Below are 13,619 nucleotides of genomic sequence, written 5' to 3' on the forward strand. Positions count from 1 at the left end.
CCAGTGAGTATTGATTCCTGGTGGCCATTAAGGTCCTATCCATCCAGACCTTGTCTGGCCCCTTCCAAGCTAACGCCACGTGAATCATTCCCCCTCTTCCCCCATTTGAAACACTTCAGTGAGACCTTGGGTTCACAGATCACTTTTACAGATTATTACATATATTTATAATCCAAAATATGCAAGAGACCCCTATAAGTATTTTAAAGGCTATGTACTATACATGCTGTATGTTGGAGGGGCCTGTCAAATCCAGCTCATCATTGGTGACACATTTGTCTTGCAGGGAACAGAGTTTTATAAGAGTAACTGGTACATAGTGACCAATGTCATGTGTGAATTATTTGATGTTTTTTCTGTTGAAGGGGGTTCCTAGCAACTGAATGCTGGTGCCCTCTTGTGGTCATAAACAGTGGAGCAGTTGTATTGTGACTTGATCATGCAGTGTAGCCAGGCAAGTCCTGTAGTATAGATATAGGGAATGCCAGGACGTAATTGACTACTGGCTGTAAATAAATAACCCAACGATTTCACTTAAAGAGATACAAACTCTGACATCCTGTCAGTTTATTTTTTTGTCCTTATTAGTCCCGTGTGAAAACTGAAAATATTAAAATATACAAGGGAGAAAATGGATGAATACATTCCTGCTTTAGTGTAAGGTACATTAACGTATGTGTTCAATCAATACATAATTAACTTATCATAATCAGTTTTACAGTGATGCTGAGGTTACATTTCATCAATATGATTATCCTGGTGTGTGCAATAACAACCACATTCTAAAAGGGTTAAAATGCCACTGAAATATGTAACTATGAAAGAATAGCATGATACAACACATGAAGTTAAGCTGAATACAATTGTTTGGACAAGTTTCAACAAAACAGAAAAAGCATACTTTTCTGCTCACCCAGAAAATCGTGATTTTAATATTTCTGATTTGTGGCAAGTTAATGTTTAATAGTTTGCTAGTCACTCATTTGAGATTTTAGCTGATTACACATTTGTCTTTCTTTGTTGTTTGTTGTTTGGAATATGATGTGGAAGGTTTTGGGTCTGGTTCTGGGTCTGAGGCCAGAGCCGGAGAGGGCTTTGGGTCTGAGGCCATGGCTGAAGTCGGGGGCAGAACGTTGTATCTCAGGTGGAGACTTCTGGCCAGCTGGGCATCTTGCTCTATCTGACTATTGTTGGGGGGGGACACTGTGGTACCTGAGGCTGAGGCTGAGTCTGTTGGTAGAAAGTTGTATGTCAAGTGGAGAAGTTTGGCCAGCTGGGCATCTTCCTCTATCTGACTATTGTGGGAGGGAGACACTGTGGTACGTGATGCTGGGGCTGGGACTAGAATTGGGGCTGGGGCTGGGACTAGAACTGGGGATCGTGCAAGGGTTGGAGCTGGGAATAGAACTGGGGGTCGTGCAAGGGCTGGAGCTGGGGCTGGGACTAGAACTGGGGATCGTGCAAGGGTTGGAGCTGGGAATAGAACTGGGGGTCGTGCAAGGGCTGGAGCTGGGGCTGGGACTAGAACTGGGGATCGTGCAAGGGTTGGAGCTGGGGCTGGGAATAGAACTGGGGGTCGTGCAAGGGCTGGGGCTGGGACTAGAACTGGGGGTCGTGCAAGGGCTGGAGCTGGGGCTGGGAATAGAACTGGGGGTCGTGCAAGGGCTGGGACTAGAACTGGGGGTCGTGCAAGGGCTGGAGCTCGGGCTGGGGTTGAACGTTGGGCTGGTACTGGAGCTGAGAATGGGGCTGAGGCTGTGGCTGGGAATATAACTGGGGCTCGTGTAAGGATTGGAGCTGAGAATGGGGCAGGGACAGAGACTGATGCTGGGACTGGACGGTTGTATGCCTGGTGTGGCAAGTCCTGGACATGGGGTTGATCGCCATACGTGATGAGGTATTCTGGGTAGACCTGGTGTTTCTCAAACACCACGAAGATGGAGGGGTTTGTCACGTTGTCTACACAGCTGTCGTAGAAGACGGTGTCTCCTCCATCTTTGGAGGGAGGGCGGAGGTAGCTGGAGTCTCCTCTGGTGTAGTCTCCCACCAACACACGAGACACGAACATGGACTTGACAGGTGACTGGCCTGTGTAGCTGTGAGAGTATTTGGCATCCCTGGCAAAGTAGCTCCCTTATAGTTGAGGAGGAAGAGACATATATAATCCAAAGAAGTATTCAATCATTTTGCATATTCTACATACATAATATTATTGAAAGGATCTACTTTTAACTAAAATAATTTACTATTGTACAGTTCTAATGTAAACTGATACTTTACAGTTACTGAAAGTTCTCCTGTAAACTCCTATTATGTGCAATTGTGAAGTATTCAGGAAACAATATGGTAAATGACTGCTTTCCGTAAAGTAAACTAGCGGGAAGTAACTGTAAACTACCATCAAGTAGCCTAGGACTGTAACTTCTTTAAACCTTATCTATGCTGACGAGAGATCTGTCCTGTCCCACCTTTTCCATACGCAGTCCCATGCGTTCCACATATCCTCCAATCAAAGTTGCTGTGACAGATAGCATCGATGTACTTGGAGTCCGTGCCGTGGAAGAGCTTCTTCTCTGTTGGATTCTTTCCTCCATTGCTCTTCTTCATCAGATCCCTTTGCCTATTCAGAAAACATACAACAATAGATGTGTCGCAGAACATCCTGACAGACTTGGATAAACGTGGTTCTTGCATGTGAGAAAGGGGCATACCACTGAAAGACCTCCCAAAGCGCTTGGTTCTGAATCCTCTCGATCTTGCGAATGCGTAGGTCTCTGACAGTACTGGTGAAAAGCTGCTCGATCTCCTTGTACTCCGATGATGATGTCTGGAGGAGAACTTTCTAATGATAAAGGATGAGAGGTATAATGTCAATGTATAGGAGGAGGGATACACTCTTTCAAAGTTGCACAATAAAGAATGGGAAAGAAGGGCATTAGGAATGCCCTTACATTAGGAAATCATACCTTGAATCCTGTGTCAGGAGTTTGAGCCTTGTCCCAGTGCCCTGGTAAGGCTTTGAAATTGGATTGATTGTTGGGCATTCTTTTGCTGAAATAAAGAAAAATGGAAGTGTTGAATAGGAGTTGTTGAAGTTACAGTGACTGTTAACAAAATAAACATGTGGTTTGATCTGCCAAGACAAACAAATAATAAGTTTACTTCCGTCACCAAACTTCGCTCAACAAAAAAGAGGTATAATGTCACCATCAATACTGTACCTGGTTTTGATTGTTTGTGCATCAGACAAAGACACAAATTTGGGCCGTCTTCTCACAGGTCTTCTGGTGCCAAATCTCTTGTTTGTCTGCATCATGTCTATGGAGACAAGCCTCTTATTCTTGAGGTAATTCATTGAACAAAACACCTCCCTGTGGACACTGCTGCTGTTAATGTTAAAATGATCTGTCAGATCTAAAATGTACAGCAGCTACAGCATGATTTCAGTGCTGCATTTATTTCCTGTCAAGTTATCCTCACTGACCTTTGAAACTGAGAGTGTAGCTCTGAGACCCTGCGGTGAAGTCCATGTCTGACTTGTCGTCACTTTGGAACCTCTGTTCCAGATCCTCACTGGTGATGCTGGCCGTCCTGAGGGCTGCACTCTGCAAGGAAGTCATGAAATAAGTTTGCGTTACAGAGAAATTCTACCCCATGGAAAGAACCTTTTGTAAAAATACAAGAACTGTCTAAAACACAGTTCCATAGTATTATAACTCTCTTTAGCTCCCTAAGGTGTTGTTCTGGACAGTATAGACTTGAACTACAGTGTTTCCAACTCACTGCTGTAGCATACTGGATCCAGTTCCCAGACTCATCCTGCCAGTACCACAGCCACTCAGTAGTGAGGATGAAGCTGGGCTGGAGGACGGACGAGATGGTTGACAGACGTCTGGCTGTGTTCAGGCCACAGGTCATGTCATCAAAACACACCGGCTCCAGTCCCTGACTAGGAAAAGAAGGAAAAACAGATTCTGTCCATTTTGGGGAGGGAGAAAATAAAAAAGATATTGGCCTATGTTGTCTGTCATTATCGAAGGTCCTTCACTGTGTAACGTTCTGTATACATTGTGGCATTAAGATTCAGCAAGAAAAGATTCTGCAAAAACAGAACAAACCCGTATGTCTTTGATGGGTCACAGTAGTCCTTCTCAATCTCCTCGTTGTTGGGTAGGGCTGTCCACTGCCTCCTCTCCTTCACCTCCCACTGGTAGGGCAGGGTGGAGTGGACCTTAAAGCACCTCTCTGAAACACCAGACCTGGGTCGATTACCCTTTACAAATACTGTGAAATGCTTGCCTGCACTTGATAACAGTACCATCTGTAATGACCTATAAGTGTCAACTTTCAGCCCAATTAAACGCCAATCCAATGCACTTCACTTTCAGTGATCTTTGAAATTACACTCTGAAGAACTGGATTACTGCTTGGATTATACAACAGATTCATCTTTACAAAATAACTATTTCCTTACCACCATGTTTGCAGCTGCCCTTGACATAGTACATACATATCTCAGTTTTGTCTGAGGAAAGATAAACAAAAAGGTTAGTCAAGACAACATCAACTCAGCAGTTCAGGAATAGGGCCTGGAATCAGCAGCACAATACCACAGTACATATCATATCCTCCAAAATGTGAGGCCTTTGACCACCACCGTCCTGGTTCTGCCTCTACAGTACCTTTACCCCTTTGCGGTCCTCTGTTCGGTCCTCTGTTCGGTCCTCTGTTCGGTCCCCTGTTGTCTGCTGGTGCGGCCCCGGCTGATGGTCGATGGCGATTGCCGTGTTCTGCCCGATCCTGGTGTCTCAGAGCCTCGATGCTGGTGTAGATGGACTTGATGCGTCCGATGATGTGGTTGGGGACTCCTCTGTCCTGCAGGGTCTTCAGAGGGTGGGGCTCGAAGAAATCGTGCGCCCGCGGACAGCTGCATGCGCCACGGAGATAGTTCTCACAGATGTGCATCCTCCTGCAGTTCTCGCCATCGGGGCACTTCCCATACTCTCCCACACCGTTGTTGTAGGAGTGACACACCTGGGGTAGGAGGCCACGAGGAGGATAATCAAAGGGGTTTGTGAAGTAGTATTTGAGAGAGCAATTCTATCTATCTATTTTTGTGTAACTAAGCAGAATTGGTTTAAGTCTTCTCCTCCTCAATGCAAATAGCTCTTACCAGCTTCATGCAATTAATCACTCTTTTCTTACACTGAGGAGTGATTCTAACCTTTTAAACTCAATTACACACATACTTTCCAGATACATTGCTCACTTACTGGGGGTAAGAGTGAGTTGTCATTTAAGAGTAACAAGCTGCAAAGTTCATCTCTGTCCAGGTCCTTTAAACCATTTTCTCTCAGGACCATGGCATTTTGAACGTTGAAGAGGTCATGTCCAAAGCGACACACAGCTCTTAAGGCACAAATAAATATCTACGTTAGTTCTAACATCCACACACAAACACCAAAGACACATTCAACATTGGTTTGCTACAATAAGGCAGGCTTAATATTCCTATCACGTGACAAAAAATATGTGAAAGGGTAGGCTAACGCAGCCTATTTAAAAAGACAGATCTCAAACACACTTTTGGAAATATTGAGTCTCCGTATCCATAACTGACCTACCTGTGACAAACTCCTAATAAAAATCGTTTACATAGGTGTAATTTGATACAACCGTGACAATCTTTGGACATACACAGTCGAACTGTGGTTTTTGCTATAAGCGTTCGCTCTCCGTCAACAACTGCGATAGAAAATCTTTCTCGATTGACAATCAAATTCCACAGCTCATTTAAGTCGCCAATAGAAAGGTTGACCGTTAATTCATCGACATTCATTGATCCATAATTTGCGCACAGTAGTTTTGTTATTTCAGACTCCATTGTGTTTGCCCAACATAGACTGCTGTGCGACCCACTGCAAGCTGGGCTTTGAGGAGGTTCTTGTGTTTGTGACAGGGCTACCACTGATGAATCGAAACCGAAACTTATTCTATTTTTGCCCATATTCACCAATCAAATGTTATGTAAATCATATTTTGTTACACTCCCTTCAAAGGCCAAAGTTCCACTGAAATGACCCACACAATGGAAATATGACATGCTCAATCAAGTTTTAAATTTCACCACCTATGTCAAAAAGAAGATTCAAATAAAACAACACAAAAAGCTGCATTTTAATTCAATTACTTTAATCCAACAATCCATAATGTAGATTAAGGCACGTTGAGAGCATCATTGCACCTGAAATTACACAAAATAACCCCACAACGACAGATTGAAATGAAAACAGGAGACAGATTTGGTTGATATTTCCTAAAAACCCTTGAAGAAATGCAAAAAAACGGAATTATCTTACATTACAGAGCAATTAGTCTTTATACTAGGCTTTAGGTCTGAATATATCCTTACTAACACATCTCAAGGTGTGCTAAGAGATTTTTGTGTTAGCTTTGTGTTAGGTCCAGGGTGTTCACAGTTAACACTGGGTCACAGTTCACATGGCTGACGAGGTTAGCCATGTTAGCTCTAAACTTAATAAAATCCACTGATTTAGTTACTACACAAGTACCTTGGCATTTAGATATATTAAATACATGTTCTTTTCAAAAGCATGTGGATGAGCTGGTCAACAGAAGATTAGATTGTATCTGGGCTTCCTCTATAGAAATAAATGACATATTAATAGCCCAAAAAAGTCATTGTTAAATTAGAATGAATTGTTTTATTACACATCAGGCCTTGTTGGTGCAGTAGTCATGCCTAAACCATCAGCCTTTTCTTCTGTGTAAACTTTCAGACACAGCCCATTACACTAGGACTTTGGACTAGTTGAACCTTACCTTACAGAAGGTCTATATCCACATTTTATCGAACATGTTTCTTGTAGGCAGGCTTCCTTGTAAAATAATGACATAACTTTCTACAATGGGATACCCTGCAATGAATCCTGATGAATAAATAATACAAAAAGTCTGAATAGTGGTTCATTAGCCTTGTCTACACTGTAAAGGCAAACGGAAGAGATAGTGTAAATAAGGACACACAGACAAATGATCGATAATCTTTGATTCATGCAATTAGGATAAAATACAAAGGGGATTAATCACTCAGACTAAAAGTGCTTAAATGACACAATGACCAATAGAATGATAAACTAAGAAATAATTATACAGTTGCTAAACTTTGCTGTATATTTTCAAATCACGTACAACTTGCATTGATATATATATATATATATATATGTTGATGTCAGTTTAGTATTTTATTACCCAATATTAACACATAACACATGAGCTGTTGGAGTTTTCATCCTGCCTTTGATATGGGGAGTGTGTATTGGGAGTAGTGTATTGACTATACTGTAGAGGAGACACTGAGGCTCTGGTGGGTGCTTGTGCTCGACGGTTGTATGCCTGGTGTGGCAAGTCCTGAACATGGGGTTGATCGCCATACGTGATGAGGTATTCTGGGTAGACCTGGTGTTTCTCAAACACCACGAAGATGGAGGGGTTTGTCACATTGTCTACACAGCTGTCGTAGAAGACGGTGTCTCCTCCATCTTTGGAGGGAGGGCGGAGGTAGCTGGAGTCTCCTCTGGTGTAGTCTCCCACCAACACACGAGACACGAACATGGACTTGACAGGTGACTGGCCTGTGTAGCTGTGAGAGTATTTGGCATCCCTGGCAAAGTAGCTCCCTTATAGTTGAGGAGGAAGAGACATATATAATCCAAAGAAATATTCAACCATTTTGCATATTCTGCATACATAATATTGTTGCAAGGTTCTAATGTAAAATATCGTCAATTAATATTGTAATGTCCTGCTGTAAATTACTACTGTGCAGTTATAATGTAAGTTACTACTTTAAAGTTATACTGTAAAGTACTATAAAGTACAAAGAGTTAAGTATTTATTTGTCCTACCGTAAAGTACAGTAGTAAAGTAAAATAATGTGAACTGCTGCTGTAAACTACACTAAAGTACTACTGTAAACGAACATTAAGTAGTATTGTAAGTTAAACCTTATCTATGCTGACGAGAGATCTGTCCTGTCCCACCTTTTCCATACGCAGTCCCATGCGTTCCACAGATCCTCCAATCAAAGTTGCTGTGACAGATAGAATCGATGTACTTGGAGTCCGTGCCGTGGAAGAGCTTCTTCTCTGTTGGATTCTTTCCTCCATTGCTCTTCTTCATCAGATCCCTTTGCCTATTCAGAAAACATACAACAATAGATGTGTCGCAGAACATCCTGACAGACTTTGATAAACGTGGTTCTTGCATGTGAGAAAGGGGCATACCACTGAAAGACCTCCCAAAGCGCTCGGTTCTGAATCCTCTCGATCTTGCGAATGCGTAGGTCTCTGACAGTACTGGTGAAAAGCTGCTCGATCTCCTTGTACTCCGATGATGATGTCTGGAGGAGAACTTTCTAATGGTAAAGGATGAGAGGTATAATGTCAATGTATAGGAGGAGGGATACACTCTTTCAAAGTTGCACAATAAAGAATGGGAAAGAAGGGCATTAGGAAGTAGCCTGGTCCTAACCAGACTCTCGTACATTTCATTTGTACAAGGAGTCTGGCCTTGCTCCATTGACAAGCGTTGACTTCCTTGTAGGCGGGTACTCTGTTGAAGTTTAAAACTATTGGATCTGCCCAGAGCCACTCTGATCTGCCATAACCAATCGCTAGCGTTCGCCTTAGCCAATTCCTTCACCACTACTGTAACAGAGCTAGCTGCCGTAGCTGGAAAATCTAACTTTTCCCGAACCCCGTGGGGAGGAGGGCCACAACATCATGGCCACCAACAAAACTCAGCAAAACTTGTTCTTGCTCCGGCTTTAACTTATGGATATTCGGCAGCGTTGCCACAACGGACCGAATGGCTTAGCTCGCATCTTTCTCCGCCGCCATTACGGAACTACAACACAAACTAGCGCACAACAGCCACTCCCTCTGTTCGCTGATTGGCCGGTAGAAAAATTACCGGAGACATCTGACTTACTTACCTCATGGCCAGACCTAGTACAGAAGCAAAATCAAAATTGAGCGGAAGTACGTAGGAAAGCAGAGCCAGGCTAATTAGGAATGCCCTTACATTAGGAGATCATACCTTGAATCCTGTGTCAGGAGTTTGAGCCTTGTCCCAGTGCCCTGGTAAGGCTTTGAAATTGGATTGATTGTTGGGCATTCTTTTGCTGAAATAAAGAAAAATGGAAGTGTTGAATAGGAGGTGTTGAAGTTACAGTGACTGTTAACAAAATAAACATGTGGTTTGATCTGCCAAGACAAACAAATAATAGTTTACTTCCATCACCAAACTTCGCTCAACAAAAAAGAGGTATAATGTCCCCATCAATACTGTACCTGGTTTTGATTGTTTGTGCATCAGACAAAGACACAAATTTGGGCCGTCTTCTCACAGGTCTTCTGGTGCCAAATCTCTTGTTTGTCTGCATCATGTCTACGGAGACAAGCCTCTTATTCTTGAGGTAATTCATTTAACAAAACACCTCCCTGTGGACACTGCTGCTGTTAATGTTAAAATGATCTGTCAGATCTAAAATGTACAGCAGCTACAGCATGATTTCAGTGCTGCATTTATTTCCTGTCAAGTTATCCTCACTGACCTTTGAAAATGAGAGTGTAGCTCTGAGACCCTGCGGTGAAGTCCATGTCTGACTTGTCGTCACTTTGGAACCTCTGTTCCAGATCCTCACTGGTGATGCTGGCCGTCCTGAGGGCTGCACTCTGCAAGGAAGTCATGAAATAAGTTTGCGTTACAGAGAAATTCTACCCCATGGAAAGAACCTTTTGTAAAAATACAAGAACTGTCTAAAACACCGTTCCATAGTATTATAACTCTCTTTAGCTCCCTAAGGTGTTGTTCTGGACAGTATAGACTTGAACTACAGTGTTTCCAACTCACTGCTGTAGCATACTGGATCCAGTTCCCAGACTCATCCTGCCAGTACCACAGCCACTCAGTAGTGAGGATGAAGCTGGGCTGGAGGACGGACGAGATGGTTGACAGACGTCTGGCTGTGTTCAGGCCGCAGGTCATGTCATCAAAACACACCGGCTCCAGTCCCTGACTAGAAAAAGAAGGAAAAACAGATTCTGTCCATTTTGGGGAGGGAGAAAATAAAAAAGATATTGGCCTATGTTGTCTGTCATTATCGAAGGTCCTTCACTGTGTAACGTTCTGTATACATTGTGGCATTAAGATTCAGCAAGAAAAGATTCCGCAAAAACTGAACAAACCCGTATGTCTTTGATGGGTCACAGTAGTCCTTCTCAATCTCCTCGTTGTTGGGTAGGGCTGTCCACTGCCTCCCCTCCTTCACCTCCCACTGGTAGGGCAGGGTGGAGTGGACCTTAAAGCACCTGTCTGAAACACCAGACCTGGGTCGATTACTCTTTACAAATACTGTGAAATGCTTGCCTGCACTTGATAACAGTACCAGCTGCAATGATCTATAGATGTCAACTTTCAGGCCAATTTTAAATGCCAATCAAACGCACCTCCCTCTAAAGAACTGGATTAATGCTTGGATTAACAGATTCATCACTACAAAATCACTATTTCCTTACCGCCATGTATGCAGCTGCCCTTGACATAGAACAAACATATCTCTGAGGAAAGATAAACAAAAAGGTTAGTCAAGCCAACATCGACTGTCACACCAGTAGTTCAGGAAAACCAGCAGCACAATACTACAGTACATATCGTATCCTCCAATGTCCATTAAATGATGATTTAGTTCATAGAAAACTTGTTTTCCTTTCATGAATATGACAGCAATGTAACTGCACTGGCGTGAGGCCTTTGACCACCACCGTCCTGGTTCTGCCTCTACAGTACCTTTACCCCTCTGCGGCCCTCTGTTCGGTCCCCTGTTGTCTGCTGGTGCGGCCCCGGCTGATGGTCGATGGCGATTGCCGTGTTCTGCCCGATCCTGGTGTCTCAGAGCCTCGATGCTGGTGTAGATGGACTTGATGCGTCCGATGATGTGGTTGGGGACTCCTCTGTCCTGCAGGGTCTTCAGAGGGTGGGGCTCGAAGAAATCGTGCGCCCGCGGACAGCTGCATGCGCCGCGGAGATAGTTCTCACAGATGTGCATCCTCCTGCAGTTCTCGCCATCGGGGCACTTCCCATACTCTCCCACACCGTTGTTGTAGGAGTGACACACCTGGGGTAGGAGGCCACGAGGAGGAGGATGATATGGTCAAGGAGAGGTTATCATGGATGTTTGTTCTCAAATTCAATTTAGAGAAAAGAATGTGCAGGTGGAAGCAATACTGATGAGCAACCCTGACACGTGACACCCATCTTGAAAAGTTCTGTCTCTTTCTCTCTACATGCAAACTAAACCACCCGGTTAGCAGGAAGGTTCAGTTAGTTCGGGTTTTAAAGAATCAAAAGAAGCAATCGTGCTTCAGATAACAAGACAATTGATAGTTTCAACAATTACTACTAGTCACAACACATAGAACTGCTAAAAAAAAGTCAACTACACAGTGCAACAGATCCGCCAACCCTATACACACACACACATTACAGATATATTGCTCACTTACAGGGGGTAAGAATGAGTCATTCTGGAGCAACAAAGTGCAAAGCTCTTCTCTGTCCAGGACCTCCAAGCCGTTTTCTCTCAGCACTGTTGCATTTTGTCCTAAGAAGAGGTCATGGCCGAAACGACACATCACTCTGAAGTCAAAAGCAAGGATCTAGGTTATTGAAGTATAACATTCTCTTTCACAAACACACACACACACGTCATGGACAACACACTTAATGTACAGTGGGTATGGAAATTATTCATTATTCATTTCACTCTTTGTTCTGGGTCTGAATACTGGGTCTGAATACTTATGACCATTTGATATTTATTTAAGTTTTTGTTTTTTTCTGTCAAGATGGGGTGCTGAGTGTACATTAATGAGAAATAAAATGAACTTTTTTGATTTTAGCAAATGGCTGCAATGAAACAGTGAAACATTTAAAGGGGTCTGAATACTTCCCCTACCCACTGTAAATTACATAAACACTGTATTTATATCACGCACACGTACACACACTTGAACCTGTATATAAGCAGATAATTTCGGACAGCGTTGAACACTACACAAACAGTAATTTAGGTAGTCAGATGGCTGAGCGGTGAGGGAGTCGGGCTAGTAATCTGAAGGTTGAAAGTTCGATTCCCGGCTGTGCAAACTGACGTTGTGTCTTTGGGCAAGTCACTTCACCCTACTTGTCTCAGGGGGAATGTCCCTGTACTTACTGTAAGTCGCTCTGGATAAGAGCGTCTACAAAATGTAAATTTACACTATTTTTCATAGTGACACAGGAGGTGCCGGATCCAATAAAAAAGGTTCCGGATTGTGTTCCGGCTCAAATTAAGCCCTTTAAGTCTATGACTTGAACTCATAGGGGAAAAACTAATTTCCTTATAAATATAATTGACCTACCTTTGGCAAACTCCAAGCAAAAATTGTTTGCATAGGTGTAAGTTCATACATCCGTGACAATTTCTGGCCATACACAGCCGAAGTCTGGTTTTTGCTATAACTGTTTCCTCTCCGTCAACAACTGCGGAATGAAACCTATCTTTATCAATAAGGACATCCCGCAATTGAGATATTTTGCCAAACGAATAGTTGGCCGATAATTCATCAAAATTCATTGATCCATTATTCATGCAGAGCAGCTTAGTTACTGCAGACTTCATGGCGTACAGGCTGTTTGAGCGCTCTACTGCCAACTCAGCCTATCCTCTAGTGGTAAAAAGGGACATTTCATTTCTGAGGAAACGAAATCGAAACTGATCCAAAGGTAAACACATCTTGGCCAATCAACTGCGTTAGTGCTATATTTCCTACATGTGACCATTACCTAATCTAATGCACTACATATGGTAAATAAAAATGATTTCGGACACTATTTTGTAGGCTACTCATTTGTCATAAGTTTGCGATGCGTTATATACGCGTATAAACAGGTTACGTTTGAGATCTTCCACCCCCCCCCCCCCCCCCACCAAATTAGGGCATGGTTAAATCCTAAAGGTCGAGAAGTCAAGTAGCCTATGCCCACCCAAAATAACAGCAAAACACGTTACGCATTTAAAGAAGAAAAAAAGAGTGGATTGACAAAAGCCTAAAAAGAAAGTAAATTAAAATGACAGAGTAGCCTAGATGGTAGACGACAGTAGACATACAGTTCTGTAACAGGTAGGCCTAACGGGTGTAGCCTAGAATAAACCTTTAACTATTTGTGTATCGGTAATAGAGCCACTAACACATGCCATAGAACATTTGTGTTTATGTAACAGTCTATGATGTTGAGTAGCCTAAGTAGGCTATCCAGGCGTGTAAATATCAAAATTATATATGTAGGCCTAATACTGACACTACATAGCATATTCTTTAAGAAAATTATACTTTTGGTCGTATCGCAGCGTATGCCTACTTTCACCAGTGGAGGGCGATATATCATCAGCACTGGGCTGACGGGTGCTGCGAAGTCACAACATGATATGTTAGACTATTGTTATACTTCACTACACCGAATTATTACAGTGGATGTGTCGTCGGTGCCTTACT

General features: G+C 42.9%; 2 protein-coding genes across 4 annotated transcripts; both read right to left on the reverse strand.

Moving 5' to 3' along the window:
• Positions 1 to 590: 590 nt before the first annotated feature.
• Positions 591 to 5,949, reverse strand: LOC134037469 (protein mono-ADP-ribosyltransferase PARP12-like). Of its 2 annotated transcripts, XM_062482753.1 has the most exons (13): positions 5,625 to 5,949; positions 5,274 to 5,409; positions 4,683 to 5,034; positions 4,475 to 4,525; positions 4,119 to 4,245; positions 3,784 to 3,949; positions 3,485 to 3,605; positions 3,222 to 3,318; positions 2,967 to 3,051; positions 2,712 to 2,842; positions 2,469 to 2,620; positions 1,415 to 2,133; positions 591 to 1,378 (listed from the first exon to the last, which is right to left on the reverse strand). In XM_062482753.1, the coding sequence occupies exons 1-13, from the start codon at positions 5,882 to 5,884 to the stop codon at positions 992 to 994; spliced, it is 2,784 nt and encodes a 927-aa protein (XP_062338737.1). In that variant the 5' UTR covers positions 5,885 to 5,949; the 3' UTR covers positions 591 to 991. The 2 variants fall into 2 exon arrangements, with proteins under 2 accessions (XP_062338737.1, XP_062338735.1); XM_062482751.1 differs by having other exon boundaries at positions 591 to 2,133.
• Positions 5,950 to 6,171: 222 nt separating this feature from the next.
• LOC134037470 (protein mono-ADP-ribosyltransferase PARP12-like) lies at positions 6,172 to 12,778 on the reverse strand. 2 transcript variants are annotated; one of them, XR_009932528.1, is made up of 13 exons: positions 12,486 to 12,778; positions 11,589 to 11,721; positions 10,873 to 11,200; positions 10,602 to 10,643; positions 10,272 to 10,398; positions 9,937 to 10,102; positions 9,638 to 9,758; positions 9,375 to 9,471; positions 9,121 to 9,205; positions 8,307 to 8,437; positions 8,064 to 8,215; positions 6,849 to 7,700; positions 6,172 to 6,741 (listed from the first exon to the last, which is right to left on the reverse strand). XR_009932528.1 is itself a non-coding variant. In XM_062482754.1 (12 exons), the coding sequence occupies exons 1-12, from the start codon at positions 12,743 to 12,745 to the stop codon at positions 7,279 to 7,281; spliced, it is 2,064 nt and encodes a 687-aa protein (XP_062338738.1). In that variant the 5' UTR covers positions 12,746 to 12,778; the 3' UTR covers positions 6,172 to 7,278. The 2 variants fall into 2 exon arrangements, 1 of the variants encoding a protein (XP_062338738.1); XM_062482754.1 differs by having other exon boundaries at positions 6,172 to 7,700.
• Between the last annotated feature and the right edge of the window lie 841 nt (positions 12,779 to 13,619).

The sequence above is a fragment of the Osmerus eperlanus genome, chromosome 17 (genome assembly GCF_963692335.1).
Source record: "Osmerus eperlanus chromosome 17, fOsmEpe2.1, whole genome shotgun sequence".
Taxonomy (NCBI): domain Eukaryota; kingdom Metazoa; phylum Chordata; class Actinopteri; order Osmeriformes; family Osmeridae; genus Osmerus; species Osmerus eperlanus.

Coding starts and splice junctions, on each gene's coding strand:
- LOC134037469 (XM_062482751.1), bottom strand. CDS start 5,884: ATGGAGTCTGAAATAACAAAACTACTGTGCGCAAATTATGGATCAATG. Junction 3,319..3,484: donor CTACACTCTCAGTTTCAAAG/GTCAGTGAGGAT, acceptor TTGTCTCCATAG/ACATGATGCAGACAAACAAG. Junction 2,134..2,468: donor TGGGACTGCGTATGGAAAAG/GTGGGACAGGAC, acceptor CTCAACTATAAG/GGAGCTACTTTGCCAGGGAT.
- LOC134037470 (XM_062482754.1), bottom strand. CDS start 12,745: ATGAAGTCTGCAGTAACTAAGCTGCTCTGCATGAATAATGGATCAATG. Junction 11,201..11,588: donor ATGACTCATTCTTACCCCCT/GTAAGTGAGCAA, acceptor CTCCTACCCCAG/GTGTGTCACTCCTACAACAA. Junction 10,103..10,271: donor GACCCATCAAAGACATACGG/GTTTGTTCAGTT, acceptor TTCTTTTTCTAG/TCAGGGACTGGAGCCGGTGT.